At 40.9% G+C, this 15,892-nt stretch overlaps 1 protein-coding gene and 1 long non-coding RNA gene across 2 annotated transcripts in view; one reads left to right on the top strand and one right to left on the bottom strand.

Annotated features, from left to right (window-relative positions):
- Positions 1-15,892, bottom strand: part of LOC134803483 (uncharacterized) — a 196,353-nt gene that overhangs the window by 145,661 nt on the left and 34,800 nt on the right. The gene's annotated exons all lie outside the window — the stretch shown is intronic.
- The window catches only part of LOC134803431 (heat shock 70 kDa protein cognate 5), a 32,295-nt gene continuing 19,354 nt past the window's right edge, over positions 2,952-15,892 (top strand). Inside the window, exons 1-7 of the mRNA XM_063776250.1 lie at positions 2,952-3,177; positions 3,388-3,440; positions 5,283-5,370; positions 12,502-12,739; positions 13,475-13,727; positions 14,157-14,319; positions 15,439-15,594. Of these exons, the coding sequence (XP_063632320.1) occupies positions 3,076-3,177; positions 3,388-3,440; positions 5,283-5,370; positions 12,502-12,739; positions 13,475-13,727; positions 14,157-14,319; positions 15,439-15,594 (1,053 nt within the window). The 5' untranslated portion in view covers positions 2,952-3,075. The remainder of the gene's footprint in view (positions 3,178-3,387; positions 3,441-5,282; positions 5,371-12,501; positions 12,740-13,474; positions 13,728-14,156; positions 14,320-15,438; positions 15,595-15,892) is intronic.

Raw genomic sequence — 15,892 nt, 5'->3', positions numbered from 1 at the left:
TACTTGCAGGGCCGTGTGAGTCGTATATTTTAGAACTGATCGAACCATGAAGTTATATTGTTTAAACTGGAGCGAGTTGTCACTTTTTTTGCCATACTAATTTGAACCTTATCACCGAGACAGAATGTTGTTCGTACCAGACTAGAGAAAACGGTCCACATGAGATAGAAAACCCGAGCCCTGTGTCTCACTCGCACATGTCGCCAATGTTAAAAAGATACCATTGTGGTAAAAATTATATCAATATACTACTGAAATTCATTACCTTCTTATACTATTTTAGTGCTATATTCCAATTACAGTTCTGATATCTTTTAAGTAATTTGCTAATTATTATGATGTTAATATTATTAACTGATTAAGCCAAGTATGTGCGCAACAAAAAAAACAGTAAATTGAATATGGTAGAAATTGTAGTAACTTTGAATATTAATTGGTATCCCCAACTTGATGACGATTAGGGTGACCATGATGTCGGTACGATTTGGATCGGTCTTACAAAATTGTTATTTCATACTTAATGTAAAAATAACTTTACCTAAATAGTATACTAATAAATAAATAAAGATATACTTATTTCGGCATGTTTAATTATTCGATTCACGTAATGAGAGCTACATAATTGCCAAAAATTAAACCCGAAGTCCTTGGACATTACAGACTCATATTTATACATAATATTTAATTACTGAAACGTTAATTCTAACTATTTATATATATGTAATCGATTCTATATAGGTTGAGCCGACATTTCCGTCAGTATACAAAAGCGGCAAATTTGAAAATTTTGTTTCAATTACAGATCTACGATGACGCTTAAAGAATAGCTAAAGTACGCAAAAGGGAAGTCATCACGTATATGAACACACCATGAGTATGATATTGATAGTGATAGGTATTTTGTTAAATTATGAATTATGAAGAGCATAAATAGTGTAGAATGCCGGTTTACACAGTTAAATGTAAGTTTTTATTTCGTCGTGTGCTAATATTTTATCATTTTAGTCAATAATCAAGATAATTTCGTGTAAAAACATAAATTGTTACGCTACGCTAGGGCTTGACAAAATGACTAGTATCGATAACCAGTGGGCATAGTAATAATATAAATTTATTTGCGTTGCAAGTGTTGAAAGTAGGAATTAAATTCGCAACGAGTGGTGATAAATTAAAACACGACCGAAGGCAGCGTTTTTAATCGATACGATTTGCGAATTACCAAGTACAACTACAACGTTTTACCCGACCCTGAATATCTGTCTCGCTCTCTCTTATAGCTGTCTTTGATAGAAATAAATAGAAATAGAAAATATTTATTTGGCGTACAAAAACATACCTAGATTACGGTAAGTACAACATAAAGTTAAGAATACAGTAAACATACACCAAATAGGATGTCGCTCAGCATAAGCAGTGTCTGTAAGACACTACGCTGGTTTTCACCCAATACGTACGATGGACGTACGGCGGACCACCTTCCTCACAATCAACCATGATCGCATTGATCGCGATCCAATACGCCCATCCCATCTGTAACAGCTTTTATAACTTTATAACTACTAAATTAAGTAAGGTTGTGTGAAGCGTTTTACAGAAGAGAAAAAAACTTTATCCATCTCTTTTCTGGGGCAATTATACTAGCATAGGGAAAATACAGTATGTTTCTCTCTGATTATGCACGAATGAGAAAAGATCCTGGCCAAACTATACATTCCACCTTATGCTAATATCCCACATTCATATGACTTATGGTCACCCTAATTAGAAAGAGATGGAGGGCTCAGGTTTGACATCTCATGTGGACACACTTTTTGGCCAGTGTACACTATCCAGTTTACTCTCTACGTCCGTGGATCGAACAGCGAACGAAATTTTGCCTCTCTGTCGCACTTGTTAATTCATACGTCAGTGCGACAGAGAACCAAAAATTAGTTAGTGGTTCGCGGTGAGTCCACTGTTTTAGAATACAGAAAAACTAGAAACTTTTATTGTGTATTTTAATATACGTTTTTCTTTCATTTATATGTACATGAGTATTTTTATTTATCATTAAATTTTCTAGTCTCGCCATTATGTAATAATCAGTAAGTTGTCTCTTACATTTCTCGTTGAAAACTGGTTTTGTACTGTCATTGGTCCTCTATTCTCAAGATGAGTTCTTTTGACCAATACTAAGCACTTAAATTCAAATCTATGATCAAAGAGAACTAGCCTCATTAGATTTTTAACATAGACTTATAATATATAGAGACGGTGTCTCAGCGAGCTGTCACTGTTGCCACTTTTGTTTAGTGTACGATTAACAATGAGGCCCACGTTGCTGTAGCCATGTCGATAAAGTCATATCGATAAACTATCGACATTTCTTGCAATTTTAATTTTACTTCAAAGGCTTAAGGATACCTAAAATTACCAAAAACGCTTTTATTCTTTATTGTGGTTATCAGATCACAATTTTATAGTCACGCCCCAGCAGGGAACCAAGGGAAAGTTCAGATATTTAATTAAAATATATGAATACGTCCTAAAATAGGTGTTCCGCAATAATTGAATTATATTATTATATTATAATATAATCATTATCCATTAGCATTTCAATTATGTTTATGTTTAACGAAGATATTGAAGCTTCAATTAATCGCTATTTCGTTCCGCTGTGTAGCGTTTATCGATATATAACATGATTAAAATCGACTTTTCACATCCCTAAAAGAGCACACATATACGCTTTTACGCACACATACACAGCCTGGGCGCATCAAGAAAGGCAACACTTGATTTGAAGTCCACCTTGTCAACAGTATGGTTGTCCTTTTTTGACAAACGGCATTTTTAGAAGAGCGAGGAGAGAGAAATGATACTAGTTGCTGCGACGTGAAAGAGAACAGAAAACGTTGGGCCCTTGATTTTTAAACGAGAATATTCTACAGCACGCGCCATTTTACGTGTGGCAAGAATATTCGATGCCAGAAAAAATTAAAAAGGTTCTTTCATGAAGTTGCGTCACCCACATGTTCTGTCTGAAGTGAATTAAAACCAGAAATAAATTGAATAGTTGCTAATAAATTACTAAAAATGTTGTGCGCTACGCGGGTGGTCGGCCGAAAGGCTTTGGAGTGTTCTGGCATTGGTACGGACTTCTACACACAGAGAAATTTCAGCACAATCCTCAAAAGTGTAAGTGACCATTTTTATTTCTAAAACGAAAGAAAGTCGCTTGTCATAACTCTTAAAATGTCAATTTAATATTCCCTAAAATATTTGTCTTAACTTCTCTATCCCTCTTTGTTATTTTCCATAGTATTTTCACCGGTCCGCGGGAGGCACATGGAGTCTGTTTAAACTACGATTTCACTTAATAATTTTCCTTATTTTCCGTTATTTCAGTCCGCAGCCCCTACAGTGCCTATTTATCAGCGACATGTACAGTACAGAAACAAGTAAGTCCTTAAACCTTATCTGAATCGTATTAGTTTCATCATAACCTAACATTTTGGGTCGACCTTTGTATACTAGCCATAAACCGAATATAAGTCGCCTATTGCGATTGATTTCGTAAATTGCGTCATGTTTTTGTGAAATGAACATAAGAAAGTACATGAACCATTGCCAGGTTTTTTAAGTCAGGGTGGTTGATACATGCTTCAATTCTAGTAATAGTTATGTATGGTCTCTTACCACTATCACCACAGAATAAGTAATAGTACTACCGTACAGAAAGGACACTTCCTACAAAACCGAAGTTTGACAGCGATTCAGGGTTGAATCATGATATCCCATTCTAATATGGCACTATCCCTTTTGACTATTTAGGGTTGTCAAAATTCAAGTAATTATCTTATCTGTGGTCGTGCATGCAAAGGGATGTCAAGTTGTGTCAACCCTAATAGTTGCTCGGAGCAATGCCGAGCTGAATGGAGCCAAGTTTGCCCGAAGTCAGGAGTGTCTCCCCACTGCTATCACTTGCTTTCTTAATTAGAAAATTGGCAACATAATAAACAAGTAACTACAAGTACTATGTAGTGTCTATCTCGGATATGCAGTCATTGCTTGACTAATGTTGTATATTGACAAACTCCGTTATCTAATGTTGCAATTCATTGGAAATGAATCTGGATTGTTGGTTATTCTTATGCTTTGGATATAGATAGCTTTTACCTTACATTTTAATAACATTACACATTCTTCATCATTCACACATCATTCATTTATACACAGTCAAAGAGAATTTACACTAGAGGAATATGGTCAAAGTAAATTATGTAGTCAGTAGATTAACTGCCATCTTTCGACACAAATGGTTAAAACTTAGAACGCCATTTGACTTTGATCCTTATTCTTTTACTGATATGTGTTAAATTTGTTTAAATGTCAAAAAGTATTGCCACCTACTCAAGGATAGGCCAAAGGTATGGTGCCATCTTATCAAGCGATGGGTTTAAAAGAAATACAACTTTATTTCCTACACCACTGATTTCAAATTCAACTACCTGTTTTTTCTTGTATGATACTTTGTAGTTTACTAAACAATAATAACTTCCACCAACAATCTCAGCAAATGGCAAACCTGTAATGGCACCCTTTCTGGCCGCCGCATCATTGGCAAACATGTAATAGCACCCTTGCTGGCCGCCGCATCATTGGCAAACATGTAATAGCACCCTTGCTGGCCGCCGCATCATTGGCAAACATGTAATAGCACCCTTGCTGGCCGCCGCATCATTGCGTGAGGCCTTTGTGTTGGTGCGACACTAAAGACTGGTGTTGAAGGCACATTCTCTTGGATTGTGGCTACGCTATCAGACAACAAGACCACATAGCCCTTGTCAACTGGCCCTTATCCTCCTAAGGCCCAAGATCCTACAGTACCTCCTCAGTGAAATTTAAATCCTATTCAATTGGAACGGAGACGCTGTTGCTTTGTTTCGCTCATAACATAATATTTCACAGTGTTTAACATGTTGACTTTGTGTAAAAACATTTCATTTGAGGTATGACTAAAACCTGTGAATCACAAACTAAAAAAGAGACGCTTTCCACATGGATTTTGGTACATTGACCCACCTGTAGCCATCTCTATTGCACGCGCATAGTTACCTATATTGCGGTCACGCTCGCACAGTGACATTGACAACCGGCATCATGGGCGGAACAGGAATATAATAATGCGTGCAATAGAGATAGGAACAGGCAGGTCAATGTACGAAAATCCGTGTGGAAAGCGTCTCTTCTTTAGAAGTAATTAAATAAATATTGTCTACAAACAACAATTTTATTTACAGATCCGATGGCGTCCGCGGCGCCGTCATCGGCATTGATCTGGGTACCACCAACTCCTGCGTGGCGGTCATGGAAGGCAAAACCCCCAAGGTAAGCTCTCTTTTTATTTTAGGCCGACGCCATAGACTAATATTACTAGACCGCCAATCCCCTTGACATGCGCGTATTATAACCAAGACGCTACTTTCTTAGTCGACATCTTTTATAGGCCGACGCCATAGACTAACAATAGTAATAATACTAGACCGCCAACCCTTGACATGCGCGTAACCAAGACGCTACTTTCGTAGTCGACATCTTTTATAGGCCGACGCCATAGACTAATAATACTAGACCGCCAACCCTTGACATGCGCGTAACCAAGACGCTACTTTCGTAGTCGACATCTTTTATAGGCCGACGCCATAGACTAATAATACTAGACCGCCAACCCTTGACATGCGCGTAACCAAGACGCTACTTTCGTAGTCGACATCTTTTATAGGCCGACGCCATAGACTAACAGGCCTATTCGGATTTCGAGATAATCACAAGATCTTGAGACGATTTAGAGATCAACTAGATCTACATTAGATATCGACTAGATGTGACTTGGATATCTAAGTCATAACTTGTCGAAATCGTTCAAGAGGACCTCCAGACTCCAGAATCGCGGAAACGTCAAATTTGACATATCTTACAAATATCTTTAAATTATCCGTATCGTAACTTGTTGAAGTCTAGTAGAAATCTAATTCATTTTCCGAATCGAGCCGTATTAATACTCGACCGCCAACCCTTGACATGCGCGTAACCAAGACGCTACTTTCGTAGTCGACATCTTTTATAGGCCGACGCCATAGACTAATAAGACTAGACCGCCAACCCTTGACATGCGCGTAACCAAGACGCTGCTTTCGTAGTCCACATCTATCGTCAAGTAAACTATTCTTAGAGCATTTAATAACTGGAGTCGCCTTTAAGAGCTTACCTCTCTGCCGAAAAACTTGCACAATTGTGCAAACTTTTGTATGGACTGACATGGCTATTTGTACTTTACGTACAAATCATTTAGAAATAGAAATACATTTGACGTCCCCTCCCCCGCAAAAATCGGCAGACTGTTTCGTAAAGAAAATGACAGCGATGACATCTCCAGTTATTAAATGCTCTAAGAGACTATTAGACACATATGTCAACTATCAAACAATTTTAAACTAACGCGGCACCACTGTCGTGAACGCAATCGAATACCATGACAAATTTCGTCAGACCCACAGTCGTACTCCATGGCCCATTGTAAACCATGGCGGTAAAACTTTCGTGCGCTACCAACCCGAGTTCGATCCCCAGCGGCGTCTTTTTCCATTTATTTCGCACCGACGATCAGCGTCCGAGCCCTGTGCGCGGTACGCTCTTGCAGCGGTGCGAGAGTAACGCGCGGAACCAGCTAGCCGCGGCCCTGTGGTCGCAGGCTTTCCTAGATACCGTGCTACATTTTTTGTTACTTTTTTAAGATTTTTTTTTATTAAGGTTAAAATTTAAAATCCTGAAATATTATTTTTATTTAAAATATTCAGTTATTTTTGTTTTCTTTATATTGTTGTGCAAATCATTTACAGTTCTTTTCATATATGCACGTTTTTAGTTTTTTTTTTCGGATTTTTACTTCATGTGGCGCAAACGAGGGTTAGAGTCTAGACTTCTAATCAACCATTTCCCAAATGTTTACACAAATCGTCGTTTTATCTCTGCGAGTACCTATTTTTAACATTAGCAAATACGTTCATGAATTAAAAAATTGCAAATGCTCAATAACAACAATTCAACGAGCGGTTGAATGTTGTACCAAAATGTTGTAAAACATATTGAACGCTTTATAAATCGTATCTGATAATTTAATTCGCTATCTCTTACGTAACAATGTAACATAAAGAATGTTAGCATCGACCGATAAAACACCATGCGTGACTGATGGATTTAGGTTACTATACTATGTTGGTATCTGTAAAGTTGTAAAGAAAAAACTTTGGACTTGGATGTAACTACTGAATGATGTGCTGTCGAAAAATTTTTGTGTAATTCTAATTACCACATTGAGAAATTTCGGAAACATATCTTACTTTGTATGGGGATGGAAATGTTCAGTTTCTAAAAATGAAAGTTTCCTTAATTTCATATGACATTTCCGATAATTTCTCCAACGTGTTTGAAACATGATGTAGACATACACGGAAGTTTTTACTCACACATACCATCATTAGATTCATTAGATCCAATTTATATTTTATTTTTTTAACATTCGAATCATTTGTATTATAAATATAATTTTTGTAAAACTATTTAGCACTATAGTGAGCCATACTAACTTTAAACAAATTTTACGGTTTAACTACCGTATTTTACGGTGTAGACCGTAAAATTGGTTTACTATGTACACTGATTAAACCGTATAATTCTTCGAGCAACACCGGCTTCCGACACAAAGGTATAATTAGACTGTTTAACACTTTGATAAATTAAACTGAATGTTACGAAGATTAACTGTTGTTATTGCATTGCATTTTTTATCATCATAGGTATATCATTAATCATTAGGTTCATAATTTTAATCAAAAATATTTCTTGAACAATTAAAATAAGTATTCAGATCTTGATTGTGTTCATGACTGTGGCGCAGTCAGGCGGCTTTGGGCTCATTAGGCGTTTAACAAATTTATAAATATTGTGATGTTTTCAACCAAAAGGTACCAGGTTTGTCGGTTGTCGATAAGGTTGATTTCAAATAGAATGTATATGGAAATAGCATCTTAGTGACAACCGACAATAAGGACCCTTTTGGTTGAGGATGGCACATAGTCATTTTTGTTATGACATGCACTGTCATCCCTTCTTGCTTGCTCCACCAGCCCACTACATACTTATCTAGCAAGCTTATAAGTAATAATAGTCCTCATAAGAGTATCCGGGCTTCTATTTAAAATCAAGTTCCAACATTAAGAGCGCTCTTACAAGAAAAGTCGAAATAATGCAAAATTGATGATACTAGTCGACGAAATTCAGGACTTTGCGCTCATTATTAGAAACAATGAGTACTTGTTCCAGTAAAAGCGTCTTCTTATCTTTATAAATATCGTTGTAAATATTAGAAAAAGGACTTATTAAATTAGTAATGATTTTTTTTCTGATGGTCGTTTCCGAAAAACCCCGTGCAGCACTGAATGGCGAGCTCTTATTTGGAAATGTTGAGAATTTTACTCTGCTAAACCTGGCTATTTTGTATTACTAATACCCTGTACTTTAGGCATATCAAACTATATTTTTCCTACATACCTTTGAGAAAGAGAAAATCAAAGTAAAACGAACTCGATTTTCTCTCCGAAACAAGTGTCAATTCCTACGAAAATCTACTTAATATCGAAGTCATTTTCATACTCAAGCAATCTGCAACGTTTGCTTATACTGTTGGTATACATTAGTGTTTATGAAATTCTACTATAATTTTTTGGCAATTTTTTGAAAACGACTCTATATTACCGATGACGCGCGCTGCACCAGCTCAGTGCCGCGGCAGAGCTTGTAGAGGCAGGACGTGTGTCGGTCGGCTCCGCACATTTTCAACGGCGACGACGAGGTTTTTTATCATTGTGTGCGGCGGGCGCCGTGTAAAACGCTATACTGTGTGCGTGTAAACCGCAACGAGAGACTTTGATCCTAGCACTGTTTTTATAGTATTATAATTTATAATGGTACAGTTTAATAAACTACCGGACAGGATTAAAAATATTTGAAACGACCTGACATTCTATATGTATTTATTTGACTCAAGATAGTACTCAGGGTCTGATGATGGAGCCGGAAGGTGGTCACCGGTACCAATCAACCATGCAACTAAACCACTTCGTGTTTAGGCTCGTTTTATTCATCTCAACAAGATCTTTGACACAAGATAGTACTCAGGGTCTGATGATGGAGCCGGAAGGTGGTCACCGGTACCAATCAACCATGCAACTAAACCACTTCGTGTTTGGGCTCGTTTGATTCGGCTCAACAAGATCTTTGACTTAAGATAGTACTCAGGGTCTGATGATGGAGCCGGAAGGTGGTCACCAGTACCAATCAACAATGCAACTAAACCACTTCGTGTTTAGGCTCGTTTTATTCGTCTCAACAAGATCTTTGACTTAAGATAGTACTCAGGGTCTGATGATGGAGCCGGAAGGTGGTCACCGGTACTAATCAACCATGCAACTAAGCCACTTCGTGTTTGGGCTCGTTTGATTCGTCTCAACAAGATCTTTGGCACAAGATAATACTCAGGGTCTGATGATGGAGCCGGAAGGTGGTCACCGGTACCAATCAACCATGCAACTAAACCACTTCGTGTTTAGGCTCGTTTGATTCGTCTCAACAAGATCTTTGACACAAGATAGTACTCAGGGTCTGATGATGGAGCCGGCAGGTGGTCACCGGTACCAATCAACCATGCCACTAAACCACTTCGTGTTTAGGCTCGTTTTATTCGTTTCTATAAGATCTTTGACACAAGATAGTACTCAGGGTCTGATGTTGGAGCCGGAAGGTGGTCACCGGTACCAATCAACCATGCAACTAAACCACTTCGTGTTTAGGCTCGTTTGATTCGTCTCAACAAGACCTTGGACACAAGGTAGTACTCAGGATCTGATGATGGAGCTGGAAGGTGGCCACGGGTACCAGTCTACCATGTAACTGAACCACTTCGTGTTTGGGCTCGTTTGATTTGTCGCAACAAGATCTTTGACACAAGGTAGTACTGAGGGTCTGATGATGGATCCGGAAGGTGGTGACCGGTACCAATCAACCATGCAACTAAACCACTTCGTGTTTGGCTTCGTTCGATTCGTCGCAACAAGATCTTTGACACAAGTTAGTACTCAGGGTCTGATGATGGAGCCGGAAGGTGGTCACCGGTACTAATCAACCATGCAACTAAGCCACTTCGTGTTTGGGCTCGTTTGATTCGTCTCAACAAGATCTTTGGCACAAGATAATACTCAGGGTCTGATGATGGAGCCGGAAGGTGGTCACCGGTACCAATCAACCATGCAACTAAACCACTTCGTGTTTAGGCTCGTTTGATTCGTCTCAACAAGATCTTTGACACAAGATAGTACTCAGGGTCTGATGATGGAGCCGGCAGGTGGTCACCGGTACCAATCAACCATGCCACTAAACCACTTCGTGTTTAGGCTCGTTTTATTCGTTTCTATAAGATCTTTGACACAAGATAGTACTCAGGGTCTGATGTTGGAGCCGGAAGGTGGTCACCGGTACCAATCAACCATGCAACTAAACCACTTCGTGTTTAGGCTCGTTTGATTCGTCTCAACAAGACCTTGGACACAAGGTAGTACTCAGGATCTGATGATGGAGCTGGAAGGTGGCCACGGGTACCAGTCTACCATGTAACTGAACCACTTCGTGTTTGGGCTCGTTTGATTTGTCGCAACAAGATCTTTGACACAAGGTAGTACTGAGGGTCTGATGATGGATCCGGAAGGTGGTGACCGGTACCAATCAACCATGCAACTAAACCACTTCGTGTTTGGCTTCGTTCGATTCGTCGCAACAAGATCTTTGACACAAGTTAGTACTCAGGGTCTGATGATGGAGCTGGACTGTGGCCACGGGTACCAGTCTACCATGTAACTGAACCACTTCGTGTTTGGGCTCGTTTGATTTGTCGCAACAAGATCTTTGACACAAGGTAGTACTGACGGTATGATGATGGATCCGGAAGGTGGTCACCGGTACCAATCAACCATGCAACTACACCACTTCGTGTTTGGCTTCGTTCGATTCGTCGCAACAAGATCTTTGACACAAGTTAGTACTCAGGGTCTGATGATGGAGCTGGACTGTGGCCACGGGTACCAGTCTACCATGTTACTGAACCACTTCGTGTTTGGGCTCGTTTGATTCGTCGCAATAAGATGTTTGACACAAGATACTACTCAGGGTCTGATGATGGAGCTGATAGACAGGTACCCGTCGCCACCTTCGCGCTCCATCATCAGACCCTGAGTACTACCTTGTGTCAAAGATCTTGTTGAGATGAATAAAACGTGCCTAAACACGAAGTGGTTTAGTTGCATGGTTGATTGGTACCGGTGACCACCTTCCGGCTCCAACATCAGACCCTGAGTACTATCTTGTGTCAAAGATCTTGTTGAAACGAATAAAACGAGCCTAAACACGAAGTGGTTTAGTTGCATGGTTGATTGGTACCGGTGACCACCTTCCAGCTCCATCATCAGACTCTGAGTATCACCTAGTGTCAAAGATCTTGTTGAGACGAATCAAACGATCCTAAACACGATGTGGTTTAGTTGCATGGTTGATTGGTAATGGTACCTTCCAGCTCCATCATCAGACCCTGAGTACTGTCTTGTGTCAAAGATCTTGTTGAGACGAATCAAACGAGCCCAAACACGAAGTTGTTTAGTTACATGATAGACTGGTACCCGTGGCCACCTTCCAGCTCCATCATCAGACCCTGTGTATCTTCAGTGTCAAAGATCTTGTTGAGACGAATCAAACGAGCCTAATCATGTTACTACATGGTTGATTGGTATCCGTGACCACCTTAATCATCATCAGATCCTCAGTACCAGTTCGTTTTTAAACCCTCGTTGATACAAACTTTACAACCTATAGGTACCAAATGCAATGACGAAACATGTAAATAAGCGAGTAGGTACCTATAATTTCTTTCGAGTAATATACCTTCATAAGTACGAGTATGGGGCTATTCATAAATTACGTCGTTTCAAATGGGAGGAGTGGGGGGGGGGGGGGTCTGGACATCGGATGATGGTAACATGACGTAGGAGGAAACAGATTCATCCGAAGCTTGATTTTTGGATGATTTGAGGGGTGGGGGGGTCAAAAATCGTCAAAAATAGATGACGTAATTTATGAACAGCCCCTATGTACATTTGCACTGCATTTAGTATTTTCGTACTTACCAAATAACAGTTTTAGAACTTTAAAAGTTAAGTACAGTTAGTGTTGTTATGGTTGATTTCAATATGCTTCGCGAAGGATCAAGAATGTTTAATCCATCATTGTAGTGCGAGTGTGGTAGAAGGGATCGGCATACTGAGCTCGCACGGCCTGCCGCAGCGCGTAAAATACCTAAACTCGCTCAACGCCGAAATGTAATAGCGCTCTTAAACAACCAATTACAACCCTCCACAGGTGGTCGAAAACAGCGAAGGCTCCCGTACCACCCCCTCCCACGTCGCCTTCACCAAAGAGGGGGAGCGTCTGGTCGGCATGCCCGCCAAACGTCAGGCCGTCACCAACAGCGGCAACACATTCTACGCTACCAAACGTCTTATTGGAAGACGCTTTGAAGACCCCGAGGTTCAGAAGGATATGAAGAATCTTTCCTACAAGGTTGTTAAGGCCTCTAATGGAGATGCTTGGGTCCAAGGTGCGTTTTACTTTGTTATTTGACATGCTATTATTGCCAGATGGTAATTAACATTGGAAAAACCTTCTACGCTACCAAACGTCTTATTGGAAGACGCTTTGAAGACCCCGAGGTTCAGAAGGATATGAAGAATCTTTCCTACAAGGTTGTTAAGGCCTCTAATGGAGATGCTTGGGTCCAAGGTGGGTTTTACTTTGTATTTCTCTCAGTCAACTGCTAGAAGGTAACTAACAGTGGCAACACCTATGATACCAAACGTCTTATTGGAAGACGCTTTGATGACCCCGAGGTTCAGAAGGATATGAAGAATCTCTCCTACAAAGTTGTGAAGGCCTCTAATAGAGACGCTTGGGTAGGTAAGATTTCTAGGTCATGTTTTTAAATGCTAGATGGTAGCCAATAGTGGCAACACCTATGCTACCAAAAGTCTTACTGGAAGATGCTTTGAGGATTCCGAGCTTCATAAGTGTTTTGCAGGTTTTTAGGTATTTTTAGTGATATTCGAGATATTATATGTAATCAACTAATCATCATCATCATCTCAGCTGAAAGACGTTCTCTGCTGGACATAGGTCTTCCCCAAGGATCTCCACAACGAACGGTCATTCTCTGCGCTCAACCAACGGTTTCCCGCGACTTTAACCAGATTGTCGGTCCATCTAGTCTGAGGCCTTCCCACGCTACGTCTTCCGGTATTATATGTAAGATTTTAATGAAATATGTGTATACTCGCAGGAACCGATGGCAAAGTGTACTCTCCGAGCCAGATCGGCGCGTTCGTGCTGGTGAAGATGAAGGAAACAGCGGAGGCGTACCTCAACACGAGCGTCAGGAACGCCGTCATCACCGTGCCCGCCTACTTCAACGACTCGCAGCGGCAGGCCACTAAGGACGCCGGTCAGATCTCGGGCCTGAACGTGCTGCGAGTGATCAACGAGCCCACGGCCGCGGCGCTGGCCTACGGCATGGACAAGACTGACGACAGAATGTAAGTGAATTTATCTTGTAGAAGATGCAGGAGACGGCGGAGGCGTACCTCAACACGACCGTCAGGAACGCCGTCATCACCGTGCCCGCCTACTTCAACGACTCGCAGCGACAGGCCACTAAGGACGCCGGTCAGATCTCGGGCCTGATCGTGCTGCGAGTGATCAACGAGCCCACGGGCGCGGCGCTGGCCTACGGCATGGACAAGACTGACGACAGAATGTAAGTGAATTTATCTTGTAGAAGATGCAGGAGACGGCCGCGCGTTGCGTACTGCTGCACGCTGCACAGCGCGTGCGAAGGGATAACCGGATGGAGGGTGGTCTTGCGCTATCTTTGTAAGCGAGCTGGCTTGGGTCACCCAACACTAGCGATAAACAGCACGAACTAACAAATATTCGAATATTAATAAGTATATTTCCGTCCCCAGTATCGCCGTATACGACTTGGGCGGCGGCACGTTCGACATCTCCGTGCTGGAGATCCAGAAGGGAGTGTTCGAGGTGAAGTCCACCAACGGAGACACGCTCCTCGGTGGCGAGGACTTTGACAACGTCATTGTCAACTTCCTTGTCGACGAATTCAAACGCGACGTAAGTATTGTCTAACTCAGCGGTCAGCAACCTGGGCCCGCGGGCCGCATGCGGCCTGTGAACCTGTCATTTGCGGCCCGCGAGCCTCCCTGGCTATTTTGTATGTAATATTGACAAACGACAATGTCTGATAAAGTCATAAATATTAACTATTTCGACGCCGTGTCAAACACAAAAGCTGTCAATCGGACGCCACGTCAGCGAAGTGTCAAAACTGAAATTGAACTTTATGCATATGCACTTAGGTCTATGTTGCTCTGTGGTCTGTGACCGATTAATCCGTCTTTGGCGTTAGACCTGCGGTGCCGATATATCGGTCATTGGCGTCCAAAAGGTTAACAAAGTGCGGCCCGCGTCAACTTCGTTAACTACTATGTGGCCCTTGGCTGCTAAAAGGTTGCCGACCGCTGGTCTAACTAATCATAATAATTGTTACGACAGGTGGTTTTTTGCAGACTTGTTTATAATGTTGGCCCAATGAATAATCCAAGTTTGTGACCACGAGCGCCGAACGCAACTTTGTCAATAATCGAAAAAACTGCGATAATTTCGGTTTTTAGGGTTCCGTACCCAAAAGCTATACGGGACCCTATTACTAAGACTTCGCTGTCCGTCCGTCCGTCCGTCTGTCTGTCACCAGGCTGTATCTCACGAACCGTGATAGCTAGACAGTTGAAATTTTCACAGATGATGTATTTCTGTTGCCGCTATAACAACACATACTAAAAACAGAATAAAATAAAGATTTAAATGGGGTTCAGGATTACAACAAACGTGATTTTTGACCGTCGAGCAACGTCGGGCGTGGTCTAGTGGGTAGTGACCCTGCCTATGAAGCCGATGGTCCCGGGTTCGAATCCTGGTAAGGGCATTTATTTGTATGATGATACAGATATTTGTTCCTGAGTCATGGTTGTTTTCTATGTATTTAAGTATTTATATATTATATCTATCGTTGTCTGAGTACCCATAACACAAGCTCTCTTGAGTTTACCGTGGGGCTTAGTCAATTTGTGTAAAAAAAAATGTCCTATAATATTTATTTATTTTTATATTTATTATATATCCCCTAACACAAAGAAGAAGTAGTAAACTTTCAACATCAATCTATATTTACAGCAAGGCATCAACCTCCGCAACGATGCGATGGCCATGCAGCGGCTAAAGGAAGCGGCCGAGAAGGCCAAGATCGAGCTCTCGGGCTCCCTGCAGACCGACATCAACCTGCCGTACCTCACAATGGACGCGGCTGGCCCCAAGCACATGAACCTCAAGGTGAGCTTTTTGCAACCATCCCTATTATTATTATTACTAGCGTCCCGCCCCGGCTTCGCACGGGTTAACAAATTATACACCCAAACCTTCCTCAGGAATCACTCTATTGATAGGTGAAAACCGCATGAAAATCCTTTCAGTAGCTTTTGAGTTTATCGCGAACAAACATACAAACAGACAGACGCCGCAGGGGACTTTGTTTTATAAGGTGCAGTGATTTATTACTAGCCTATTTATTTAATCGTATGGCAAACATATTTTAAAAATAGAAACAAATATAATCAGATGTGTACACTAA

This window comes from Cydia splendana, chromosome 26 (assembly GCF_910591565.1).
Source record: "Cydia splendana chromosome 26, ilCydSple1.2, whole genome shotgun sequence".
NCBI lineage: Eukaryota > Metazoa > Arthropoda > Insecta > Lepidoptera > Tortricidae > Cydia > Cydia splendana.
The sequence above is the reverse complement of the archived record's forward strand: the minus strand, read 5'-3'. Positions and strand labels throughout refer to the sequence as shown.